The sequence below is a fragment of the Leptidea sinapis genome, chromosome 34 (assembly GCF_905404315.1).
Source record: "Leptidea sinapis chromosome 34, ilLepSina1.1, whole genome shotgun sequence".
In the NCBI taxonomy this organism is placed as follows: Eukaryota; Metazoa; Arthropoda; class Insecta; order Lepidoptera; family Pieridae; genus Leptidea; species Leptidea sinapis.
Window position 1 is genome coordinate 7,014,811 of NC_066298.1, and position 13,159 is coordinate 7,027,969.

Sequence of the window (13,159 nt, forward strand, 5' to 3'; positions counted from 1 at the left end):
TTAGTTTAATTCATAAATTGTAGTATATTATTAAAGTTGTTGCTTGATTCTGTATTTGTATTTACCGCAGGACCGAAGTAAAGCCAAAACTTGCAGTGTAAGTTCACTAATTATTTTTTTTGCAAATAGCATTAACTTAAGCTTTTATTATCTAAATAAATAAAATCTAATATATAGTTTGCGGTGTAGGATATTTTCTAATCATTCGGAATGCCGCATTTCGAGTATCTGGATCCAATATTTGTGAAATAGTATTATTAATATTAATGTCTTTTATCTTTAAATTCAAAATAGTAATAATAGTATGATAAGCGGACGCGAGACAGCCACATACAGAGAATAATATTTTATTTGCTTGAACTATAACCGTGAATCGACTTGAGTGTCTTCTCTTCTTAAGATTAAAACATAATTTATCTCAACTCAATGGTAATGGTATCAGATTTATTAACAATTTTTTGCAGCTTTGACTATATTAATTCTATAGCTATTGACTTATGTATTTTGTATGTATGTATATCTCCATATAACAAGGTCAATAGATTCATGTCCATTCGTCATTTGCTTTATTCATATTATATTAAAATATTGTGCCTACTAAGAAAAGAAGTTTCGGGTGTTTATTTATCTAGAAATGTTTACATGTAATGTAATCCTATTTTTTAATGAAAATATTTTCAAATTGAAGTTTATGAGACTATTAATAATTTAATTAGTATCTATAATTATGCTTTGTTGTAGTGCTATAGATGCTGGCTACGGCTCATGCTATCTAGATTTGTTTATGTTTCGTGAGCTTTAGTTTTTGCAATGTTTAAATGTCGGATGGTCTAAAAATATAATAGTGATCACTACAAATTCTATCGACATTGACAAAACATAAAATATGTAGAGCAGATTCCCGTCTCCACTAAGTTAGCAGTTCAATTGCAGGTTTCTAGTCGTTCAGTTAATATTGTGTCGTAGAGACATCATGAGGAATCTGCTCAAAAGTGAACATGAATTTAAATCAAATGCTATATTTCTTAAAATTCTATACTCCCAGTAGACACGGAGTTATCAATAAAGTGAGTGAGTAAAGTCCTAAACTGCATTTAAGTTGTTTTAGCTAAATTCAAGTCCGATTCCCAGATACATTTGTATTGTTGCAGGCTCAAGAGAGGCACGGGTCAGCGGAGGACCGCATACAGAGGCTCGAGGCCAGTGTGGAGGAGAAGAACGCGGAACTGATGCGGCTCAACCAGCGGCTGAGGATGAACGAGGAGCACAACACCAGGCTGTCGGCCACTGTGGACAAGCTACTGTCAGAGTCCAACGATAGGTTAGTGTTGTTTGTTATATCTTACGTCCCCTACCATTCTAAGCTAGTTCAGAACTGCAAAACAATCCTCAATGCCTTGGCCTATACAAGCAATGTCTCAATTTCTAGTTGGGTGAATTAAGATGCAGATCATGTTACCAGTGGGAGGCTCCTTTGCACAGGATGCTGGCTAGATTATGGGTACCACAACGGCGACTATTTCTGCCGTGAAGCAGTAATGTGTAAACATTATTGTGTTTCGGACTGAAGGGCGCCGTAGCTAGAGAAGTTACTGGGCAAATGAGACTTAACATCTTATGTCTCAAGGTGACTAGCGCAATTGTAGTGCCACTCAGAATTTTTGGGGTTTTTCAAGAATACTGAGCGGCACTGCATTGTAATGCACCATCAGCTGAACGTCCTGCTCGTATCGTCCCTTATTTTCATAAAATAAATAAATAAATAGAAATAGCGCTGACTCTGTCATTGTCACCCACGAACCATTCTGTGACATTAATAAAAAAAAAACATTTTCTCTGCTTAAAAGTGCATATACCTCACTAAAAGGCCCAAAACGCTCCTTAATAGACACAAGACTTGTCCAGTGAAATAAATACTAGGAAGTCACTGATAACTAAACTATGTTACGACGGACTTGACTTCCGTGAACCACTAAGACACAAATGAAGTATCTACTAATTAGGGCGGCATCATCCCAGGATGATGCCGCCCTAATTAGCCAACCCAGGTCTTGGTCCTGGAATCTTGTAGCCAATCTTGGAAATTGCTGGAAGCAACTGTGTTTTCCTCAATAACATCCCCACCATCTGGATGTGTGGCGGTCCTCCACAGTGCGGTTTTCAAGGAGCTTTCTTCCGCGTACTACAACGCTGTGGAATGAGCTTCCTTGTGCGATGTTTCCGGGACGATACGACATGGGTACCTTCAAAAAAAGCGCGTACACCTTCCTTAAAGGCCGGCAACGCTCTTGTGATTCCTCTGGTGTTGCAAGAGAATGTGGGCGGCGGTGATCACTTAACACCAGGTGACCCGTACGCTCGTTTGTCCTCCTATTCCATAAAAAAAAATAACAAGCAACTAAAATGCGAGTATCATGTAAATTAAATAAAAATATAAATATCTACATTTTAACGTCGTGGTGAATAGAGATATGAATCAGCGATGACCGGTTGAATGCGAACCTGATCTAATGTTGCTTTGCTTGTAAACTTTGTGTATGTACTTACCTAAGTTTTTTCTGTTCTTATTTTAATTATCATTACGAACTAAGCTCATGTTAGCAATCCGGACAAATCTTCGTGATTTTTGGTTTGCTGTTATATTTATATAAAGTTTTAAATAAATATATTTAAAAAAAAAAACATGCGTGACCATGACGCGTTGCATGCGAAATATTGAAGTAGATAAATAAAGAATCAAAATTTTCGGTATAGTTATATTAAAATTCAGTTCAGGTTAAAAAAAAACTCAAAGCAGTTAAAGATTATATTATAATTTTTTTAATAACAGATTGCAAGTACACTTGAAAGAACGGATGCACGCGTTAGAAGAAAAGAACGCACTAACGCAAGAGCTGGAGAAGACTCGCAAGTACGCTGACGACCTTCTTTCGGAGAAACAGGAGATCCTGAAAGAGCTGGCCAAGTGGCGGATGGAGACAGAGCAGGTATGTTGAATATTTACCTCTTATTGTGAATAGATTAGTAAACTTACTTATTTGTGTATACTTATTTTCTGATTTGGCTGGCGGCTCAACAGCCTTTTCACCATAACTAAATGTAAGGGTGGCAAGTGTATTTTTAGCGTTATGCTGAAGGGAAATAAGGGACCTCGCCTTTGCCCTATGGCGACGTCAAATTTATGTGATGTTATGTGTTCTTATTGTGTTTGCGATGCTTATGTCGTCATCGCCCACTGTGTCGATAACGCCTTTCTTCGCCAAGATGCAAGAGTGGAGTGTCGCAAAAAAGCGTAGTGAAAGCTACTCGGAGTGTTGAGCGATGGTAGAGAGCTTAAGATCGCGGTATAAGTCTATGTTTCGAATATACCACGAGGCGCCGTATCTTCATGCCAACGGTGCATGTGGTGCGGTCAAGTTTGAGCGGATAGAAACGACTGGAATCGAATATGCAGTTAAATGTCACTTAGTAAGAACTCGACGACACCCGCCCAAGGAATGGGCGTAACGGATGTATTCATTTGATGAAACGGGGTTCTATTTCTATATTTTATATAGAGGGAGATTTATCGGCTAACTTCACGGTGTCGGGGAATAGGTTCACTGTGCACGTGTATCGTAAAATTCACTTTCGTAAATTTCCTCGATGTGCCGTAAGAAGTAAAACTTCCCAAAAGCACATGGTTAAACTAAATAAGGGACGAGTCGAGCAGGACGTTCAGCTGATGGTAGTTGATACGCCCTGCCCATTACAATGCAGTGCCGTTTAGGATTCTTGAAAAACCCAAAAATTCTGAGCGGCACTGCAACAACTGCGCTTGTCATCTTGAGACATAAGATGCTAAGTCTCATTGACACAGTAATTTCACTAGCTACGGTGCCCGTCAGACCGAAACACAGTAACTTGTTGTGGTACCCATAATCTAGCTGGTATCCTGTGCAAAGGAGCCTCCCACTAGTAACTTCACGTCCTAGTTAATGGGTATATCCTGCTGTGGAAACACATTGGTCTTAATGTTTGATTCATTAAATTCCAGCTTAAACGTCAGATGCTTCAGCAAGAGATAGCGTTCAACATCCAACAGACGGACGCACTCACTCGCTCGCTGTCGCCCGCACAGCCACAACCGCCCGCGCCCGCGCCTGCTGCGCTCTACCAATCAAAGGTGCACACTCTAGGGAACGCATCTCACCTATTTCTTTTATGGAAAAGGAGGACATACGAGCGTACATGGCGTTGAGCGATCACCGCCGCCCATATTCTCTTGCAACACCAGGGGAATCACAGGAGCGTTGTAGGCCTTTAAGGAAGGTGTACGCGCTTTTCTTAAAGGTACCCATGTCGTATCATCCCGGAAACACCGCACAAGGAAGCTCATTCCACAGCTTGGTAGTACGTGGAAGAAAGTTCCTTGAATACTGTGGTGGAACGCCACACATCCACATGGTGCGGATGATTTTTTAACTTATGGCATGTAGTGCGAAGGTGGAATTCGGCGGCAGGAATCAAGTAATATAAGATTCATAAGTATCCTATTAGAGGCCCGACTATAATAATTCTGAACAATAAATATAGTAAGCGAAACTAATATATTTTAAAGCAATCAAAAACTATGCAAATATTAGCTTCAAAATTTGCAAATATAAAACGATACGTTATCAAAAGACGTTCGTAACGTTTGACCCTTTCAGAAGCATACGAATGTCTTGTAATAAACACATAGATAAGCTTTGTATGAATACATTTTTAAATTAGTTCTTATTATTTTGTGATTTAATGGCGACTTAGGTAATAAACCCTTCAAAAACTAATATGCTTCAGTAAACCTAATAATGTTTTAATATATAATAACGATATGCGTTAGAATCTCAAATCTTAACTTAGGCTGCATTTAGTGCTCAGCTGACAGCAAACTTGATTGCGCGTGTATCATTGCGAATAAAAATGAATCCATCCTTAACCTTTTTAATATGTGCGTACTACTACTTACACAAACGATTACATGCTAAAATACGGAGAAGATATCAATCATGTTTACCTAATTATACAGCGCTTAATTGAAGGAAAAATTTGTACAATTTATTCGAAATTGCCAGAAAACTAATTTATCTTTACTATTTTCGATGACGATATTACCACGCGCGTATTGTCGGTCGCTCGGTCAGCGGAGCACTGAACGCACTAATTTGTAACGTGAGTAGCAATTCGAACAAATGGCGCTCTGAGAGAGAAGAAGCGGCGCAAGAAACTCTCCCAGCATTCTTTTTTTTTTTGCGCTCTTTTCAATAAAAATATACAATATTGTACAGTCATTTCTATCGCTATAAAATAATCACAATCTAGTCCCAGGCTGTCCAATCATTTAGATATTCAGCAGTGGAGTAATAGGATTTACGACAGAGTCATTTTTTTTATAAAACATTTAAATTTATTTATAGATAATGCCTGAACAGTGGCTGGGACTTTATTGTAGAAGTGTATACATTTAACCTTAAAGCTATTATGTATCTTATGAAGCCTACTAGAATTAGTTACAAGCAATCCCTTATTTCTAGTGTTATAATAATGAAAATTACTAGTAAGAGCAAAAAGGTGACGATTTTTGTGAACATATATTAAATTTTCATAAATGTACTGACAATGAACAGTCATAATATTTATTTCTTTAAATTTTTCTTTGAGAGACTGTCTATAACCAAGCTGATATATAGCACGAACAGCTCTCTTTTGCAGTGCAAACACTATATCAATGTCAGCAGCATGACCCCATAGTAATATACTGTACATCATGATGCTGTGAAAATAACTAAAGTACACTAATCTAGCGGTCGCAACATTCGTGTACTCTCTAATCTTTCTAACTGTATATGCCGCAGAGCTGGTTCTATCTGCTAGATGGGTAATATGTGGACCCCACTGAAGCTATTTATCTAACGTGATACCCAAGAAGACCGTAGTGTCCACAAGTTCCAATCCCTGGTCATTTATAAGTACGTTGGTTTGTACCTCCGCTGTGTTTGGTGTAATGAACCGTAAACACTTTGTTTTTTTTACTGTTTAAGTGCAGATTATTCGTCTCAAACCAACGCACTATCTTTGAGAGTGCATTGTTTACCTCGTCATCAATATCCGCAGGTCGCTTCACTTTAAAAATAAGTGAAGTATCATCAGCAAACAATACAATCTCATGGCTATCATCTACCACAAACGGTAAATCGTTAATATATATAAGAAACAAGAAAGGACCGAGAATAGAACCCTGTGGAACACCTATTCCCACAGGTTTACCCGAAGATCGTTTGCCATTTACATCGACTATCTGAACTCTTTCGCTTAAATATGATTTTAACAGATTTAGGGCTCTATTTTTCACTCCATAATGTTTTAGTTTTAGGAGTAAAGTTTCATGGTGGACGCAGTCAAATGCTTTTGACAAATCACAAAAAATGCCCAATGCATCCTGTGAATCTTCCCAGGCGTCAAAGATGTGCTCAATGAGTCTAGTACCCGCATTCATTGTTGATAAGCCCCTAGTGAAACCAAACTGATTTTTGTTCATTAATTTACAAAAATGCATTTGTAGCTGTTGAAGCAAAAGTTATTCAAAAATTTTACTAAAAACAGGCAGCACTGAAATAGGTCTGAAATTAGCAGGGTAGAACTGCCCGATTTAAACAAAGGTATAACTCTGCTGTATTTCATGAGGTCAGGGAACACAACGTATCTATGCATTCATTAAATATTATTGCTAATTCAGGTGCTATAATGTCAAGTATGTATTTTACAATATTAGTGGAATGGCCACTTAGGTCTTTTGTATTTTTTAGGTTAATTAATTTGAAGATTTTTATTATATCGCTACCTGTAACATACTTAAATTTCTAATTAAAGATTCTGAAACAGTTAGATTATTACCAACATTAAAACACCAAATGTCGTAATAACCATTACATCATCCAAACGAGTGTTGTAATGCTGTACTGAATTTCATAACAACACTCCTTGGTTTTTTTTCCATCCCTTCATGCGCAAAGAGTATCAACAAAAAGCCACATTCTTATTGCTCGATGCGTGGTATATGTATGAATTTCAAAAAAAGAACATTTTCGTTTACGCGCGTTCCACAGTACCAGAACGTGGCGTGCCGTAATAAAAAAGTATGTTATTCGAAACCCCGCCATTTTTCTTGAAAAAATGAGCGATTCAAGTTTGGACAGCACACCACCAGATATTTTAAATGCTGCAAAATAACATATAATATTCAAGTGAATTTTAATAATTGTACAATACTAAATATTATTATTGTACAATTACTACTAAACTAAATAATTAAAAACTAATAATTAAGATAAATCCACATTCGTGTTTTAATACCCCTTATTACACAACAGTTGCATAAATAACTATTTCATAGTTATAGCTACGCTCGACCGACGTTAGCGCTGACCGTCGGTCGAACACTAAATGCAGCCTTAAGGTGAAGCAATTTTCTTCAACCATTCGTATCATATAGAACTTCTTAACCGATTCGTTCTGTGATTATAATTTCGAGTAAGTTTAAAAAAACTCTCTTCGATGGTGGCCTCGTTCTTGCTTCTCTCTTCACTACCACTACAGAAACCGTCCCGACATTCCTTGGGAGAGACACCTAGACATTCTATTCGATGCTCAAACAAAAGTCTTCCGTCCTGTAACATATACAAAAATGATCATACTAAACGAGCAGTGAGCTGATCTCAGCCATTTTTACACAGATCACCATATGAAGATATCTTCTGGCGTGGGGAATGATGGTTATAAGGCCGATGTTTTCTTTATCAACGTTGGACATGAAAATGCCCAGGCCATGAGGGTGGGAACGTTCATTTATATTAATTATTACTTCTTATTTTACAAATTTTAACTCTCACGTTATAAAGAACTTGACTCGAAAAAATAAATGCACGACGGCCGATGTTTTCTATGTCAATATCCATGGAATCTGTTCGTTGCGCAGGTGCTCTGACTTGTTTGCGTCATATAGACCTGTATAGCCGAGTGGTTAGCGATCCTACCTACTAAGCTAGAGGTCCCGGGTTCGAATCCCGGTAGGTGCAAGCATTTATATGATGAATATGGATGTTTGTTTCCGAGTCATGGATTTTTAAATGTATTTATGTATGTTTAAGTAAGTATATTGTATTAAATATAACATTGTCTTGTAACCCATAACACAGGCTATATATGCTTAACTTGGGGCAAGATAATTTGTGTAAAAAGTGTGTCAACATTATTATTATTATATAGAACTACATATGAGTTATGTGTTTTCCAGTTGGATGGGTCGTGGGAGAAGTTACAACAAGCGCACGTACTTGCAAATGTGCAGCAAGCTTTCGACGTATCGAGCGACGCTGAGGTAAATTTTTATAAAATTTAAATAAAATTATTTTTTAAGCTTTTAACAAAGAGAGCTTATGCTTATGTGATGTGCTCACTACTTACAAGTACCTACTATCCGAATATTTTCGAGACTCGGGTCTCGTGCCTGATTTTGGCGAGTATTTTGTAGAAGCGAAGCACGTGTCGGATTGTTTAAAGACAAATATTGGCGGAATTAACACTAAAGAAAACTGAAAACATTTGGATAGTTATGGATTCCCGCAAAGTAACGCCTACTTCAATAAAAGTACCTACTATATATTTTGTGGTTATTAGTGTACTTTGTGAACAGAACGATGAGTCGGACGGCGCCGAGGGTGGACATACGGACGCCGCGGCCCTGGCGCTCATGCTGCAGGAGCAGCTGGACGCCATCAACACCGAGATCCGGCTGATACAGGAGGAGAAGCAGAGCACCGAGGCCAGGGCAGAGGAACTCGAGTCTAGAGTCAGTATACCGACCATATCGCAACATACTAATTTATATACAGGATGTAATCGTTAAGTGTGACTAGGTGCATTAGTTATTCCGTAACGATTACAGGCAGTGGAGCTAATCTGGCATATGCATGACCTGAGTAGGAAGAATTTATATAACGAGCTTAGTTGGTTGGTGGTACCGCGACACAAATCGCACGACTGATCACTGAATGTTTTTTTTATGAAAATAAGGGACGAGACGAGCAGGACGTTCAGTTGATGGTAATTGATAAGCCCTACCCATTACAATGCAGTGCCGCTCACGATTCTTGAAACACCCAAAAATTCGGAGTGGCACTACAATTGCGCTCGTCACCTTGAGACATAAGATGTTAAGTCTAATTTGCCCAGTAATTTCACTAGCTTACGGCGCCCTTCAGACCGAAACGCAATAATGTCTACACATTACGGCTTCACGGCAGAAATAGGCGCCGTTTTCGGCTTCCTGTACAAAGGAGCCTCCCACTGGTAGAACTTTAAAACTTTTAAAGTGATATCGAAAGTACTCAGTAAATAAACATCAATAACTTATAAAAAATATTAAAAATCTTTAGCATGTAATTGTTTAAGTCTGTTTTGGCGCTTGTATTATGAAATCCTTATTTTTTTCTCCACTTTACTATTTGCCAAGTGTTGTTTATTTTCAAAGTATAACCAACCAGGTCGGCAGCTACGAACACATGAACGTGGTCTCGCGCAGGGCGGAGTCTCCCCCGCCCGCCGCCTCCCCCTCGAGGCCCCTCCTACAGACACATCACAAATATCACACGGTAATTATCTATAGCGTTTGATCACAACTCCATGCATCAAATATAAATTTAATCGATTCAAAATATAAGGTATAAAGTTAGTAATGTTATTTATATAAAATTAAAGGTGTTTTATAGTTAGGAATAAGGTGCATATACATCGGCGTTTTATGTTACATATATAATGCGATACTATGACAAAATTACACTAGTCCATAACGCGTTAATGTGCTGCTACACTTATTATCATCGAGGGAAATATAAGTAGTTATAACTAACTACTCACATGTTAGTAATGAGACGTTGCAAGGGAATGAGTTTTCAAAGCGGGTCATCATAAAAGCTGGGTAATGAAGTTAAAGTGTGTGTGTGACGGCAGGCGCCCGCGTCGATGTCGCCTGCGCACGCGCACTACCGCGTGCCGCCGTCCGACAGTCTGCCTGCCAGCCAGGTGCGTGACATCACACAACTGTATATACACCCCGTCATATAACTCCTGCTTTGCCCTAATGTTACAAGTATCAAAGTAAATGGGGACTTACGCCTAAGTTTACCGCTAACTTTATAGATAGTACGATAAACCCACTTATTATACCTTCTAATGTCTCCTCGATTTCGTACCCAAACTAAAATAACCTCCATCTCATACTGTATGTATTTACCCGGAGAGCTTTAACAGTAATTTAAAAATTATATCCACTGTTGCATCTTCGCTACCTCTTCATGTAATCGTCCCACACTCATCATCCCCTATCCTACAGTAAACCCAAATATTGGCACGATATTGAGTTCATGTGGCACGGCACTTGTGTGTTCACATTTTTGTACAACACGTATTTAGTGGCACCGGAGTGTGAGTAATTCTGTACAAACTGTGTATTGGTGTGTGCTTTGGCGCTTTCATACGGAGATTTGAGCATCTTGCTTTCGTTGTAAGCGAAATCATTTGTACATCTTAAGTTTTACCAATATTTATAGAGTAGTAATGTAGTTACTATCCTCTTATTTTATTGACAGCCAGTCATATTAATTGTTACCGTTATCCAGTATTATTTAATAACCGCTTATGCGGTACGCACTACCATAATTGTGCCATAGTATATAATAATGTTATGTTTATGATGTGACGTATTCAATGATTTTGTTCGCAAGGCTTTTAATTAATACGCACAGTCATAATTAATAAAAATGTTAATGCGCTTTTCATTTCATATGTTCAGTGATAATTAAGTAACAGTTTATGTAAGTATTATTTACGAATAGTGTTTAATGAAGTTATAATATATACACATATATTATCCAATTTTATTCCTAATCCTGGTCCGACTGTAGGTATTAAAAATATCGCTCTTGTTACAGAAATTTCAAACGAAGTAGTTCACACCAACTTATGCCTGCGTTAGTTTGATTTTGTATTTGATACCAGTGTATAGATTATTGATATCTTCCTGTATTAGTAGAATTTCAAAATGCACATCAATTATTGAGTAGGTTGTGTAGCAATCAGTTAGTGATTAGGTTGTACTTCAGTTATTGTGTAGCAAACAAGCTTAGTGTAGGTCATGAGTTTTGGTATAAATTGTACTGAATATAATTGTATTACTAAGGAGTTAACGTGTCTTTTGAAATTATTGCATGTTTTTACATTTAATGTAAATCCATAGTATTGAATAAACACATTTTAAAATGTGGCCTTATGATATTATTGTATGGGATCCTTATTAGTAAAACATCAATGTATTTTTTATTATTTATTTATTTTAGATGTGTGTACCTAATCAAGTTTATTAATAAATACTAATTTTGTACCTGTTTTTAATAATACTGTATATAATGTAAAAAAAGTGTTAAATTATTGTAATAAAATAGTTTGTATGTTATATTTACAAATAAATGAGATACGATGATAAGATGGTGACAGTTGCAGCTGTGCGAGGATAAAGTGGGAGGAGTTTCCGAGGGGGCGGAGTCTCCGCTGACGGCGCGCTCGCTGAGGCTGGAGCGAGCCGCGCGAGCCATACACGCCGAGCGGGACCGGCTGAGGACACACTACCCGGCCACGTACGACTCGTGAGTATAGTTTATATTATTTGGGACACAAAACAATAAATTACACACTAGAAGATTACATTAGACTTAGAGGAAGTAAGTAGTACTAAGTGCACGTACCCACGACAATGTCCACGGGTTACTATATAAGTGTTACATTACAAGAAAGAAAAGAAGACTTTAATGACGCGGTAATCAAGAGATAATTAAAAACAGATGTTGTTTACAATATTATTATGAGGTTAGATATAATATACAAATCTCCAATGAGATTACTTAATTTAATAACAATGAGATGTGAATTCAAATTTAATTTAATAACGTTAATTAAATTGATACTGTTTCAATCAATTTGCTATTAATTGCTGTTATGAATTGTAATTCCGATATAACTAATATGTCAATATTTGAAAATATTTCATTGTATGTGCTAACCGAATTGAGCTAACTGCAAAAAGTGGACGCTTTCGTACACTGCGCTGTCATACAACTCTTGAGACCAGGAAGTTTAGATTGTGTACTAAATCACTGCAGTCATATTTGTTGTTACACAATCCATATAAAAAAGTAACTGATGCTTACACCAACAAAAACTGTTAACGCATCCAAATGTCACATTCGACGACCTCTATACGTCATTATCTATGCTGATGACAATACAATCATCGCGCACGCAACACAAACAGAAACCCTACAACAGCCCTTAGCCCAAGCGATAGGAAACAAAACTGTCTTCGTCAGCGAAGTCCTTCGTTTCCGACTGCTGTCACTCATCACCTACATGTGGGCTAGCGGTCTTTCAATTGGGTTTTAATATCTATTTTTCCCTTAGTGTACATCTAGGCTGAAGCTCGATTCTCGCAAGAGACTCCTTTGCTGCAATGCCAAATTATCGTGAAAAAACTCAGTATCACCAACAGAGCTAGACAGGATTGGCCAAAATAGTACCGCTTTGTAGGGGGAGTTCCGAGAATAATAGGATTTTATAATAGAACAATAACTAGCGACTCACCCCGTCTTCACACGATCAGTAGAACATCAGTGCCACATTAGCCTGTTGTAGACAACATTATCTATACAGAATCTACGTGATTTTTTCTATAATTATGAAACAAAGATATACAGACTAATAATATTGACATTTGATAAGATTTTATTAAACAAAAGTTAACAGAAAACAAATACCTACACGTTATGCAGAATCACTCAAATCGGAACCAATCAAAAAATTTGCAATTTTTTAACTGAATTCAAAAAAGGAGGAGGTTCTCAATTCGTCGGTATTTTTTTTATGTTTCCTACCTCAAAACTTTGGAGTGGGTGAACCGATTTTGCTGCGAACCGAAAGCTGGTGCTTCCCGTGTGGTCCCATTTTAATTTGGTCTAGATCTGACAATGGCAACCATGAGAAAACCATAAAAGTCTTTAATTTGCTATAAGTATGTGCGCTTCAAATTTAC

The 13,159-nt window shown here is 37.5% G+C and overlaps 1 protein-coding gene across 1 annotated transcript in view; it reads left to right on the top strand.

Annotated features, from left to right (window-relative positions):
• The window catches only part of LOC126975042 (liprin-alpha-1), a 129,567-nt gene that overhangs the window by 92,414 nt on the left and 23,994 nt on the right, over nucleotides 1-13,159 (top strand). The window contains exons 10-18 of the mRNA XM_050822827.1: nucleotides 71-97; nucleotides 1,152-1,321; nucleotides 2,831-2,987; nucleotides 4,037-4,165; nucleotides 8,315-8,398; nucleotides 8,714-8,869; nucleotides 9,564-9,671; nucleotides 10,030-10,101; nucleotides 11,572-11,720. Of these exons, the coding sequence (XP_050678784.1) occupies nucleotides 71-97; nucleotides 1,152-1,321; nucleotides 2,831-2,987; nucleotides 4,037-4,165; nucleotides 8,315-8,398; nucleotides 8,714-8,869; nucleotides 9,564-9,671; nucleotides 10,030-10,101; nucleotides 11,572-11,720 (1,052 nt within the window). The remainder of the gene's footprint in view (nucleotides 1-70; nucleotides 98-1,151; nucleotides 1,322-2,830; nucleotides 2,988-4,036; nucleotides 4,166-8,314; nucleotides 8,399-8,713; nucleotides 8,870-9,563; nucleotides 9,672-10,029; nucleotides 10,102-11,571; nucleotides 11,721-13,159) is intronic.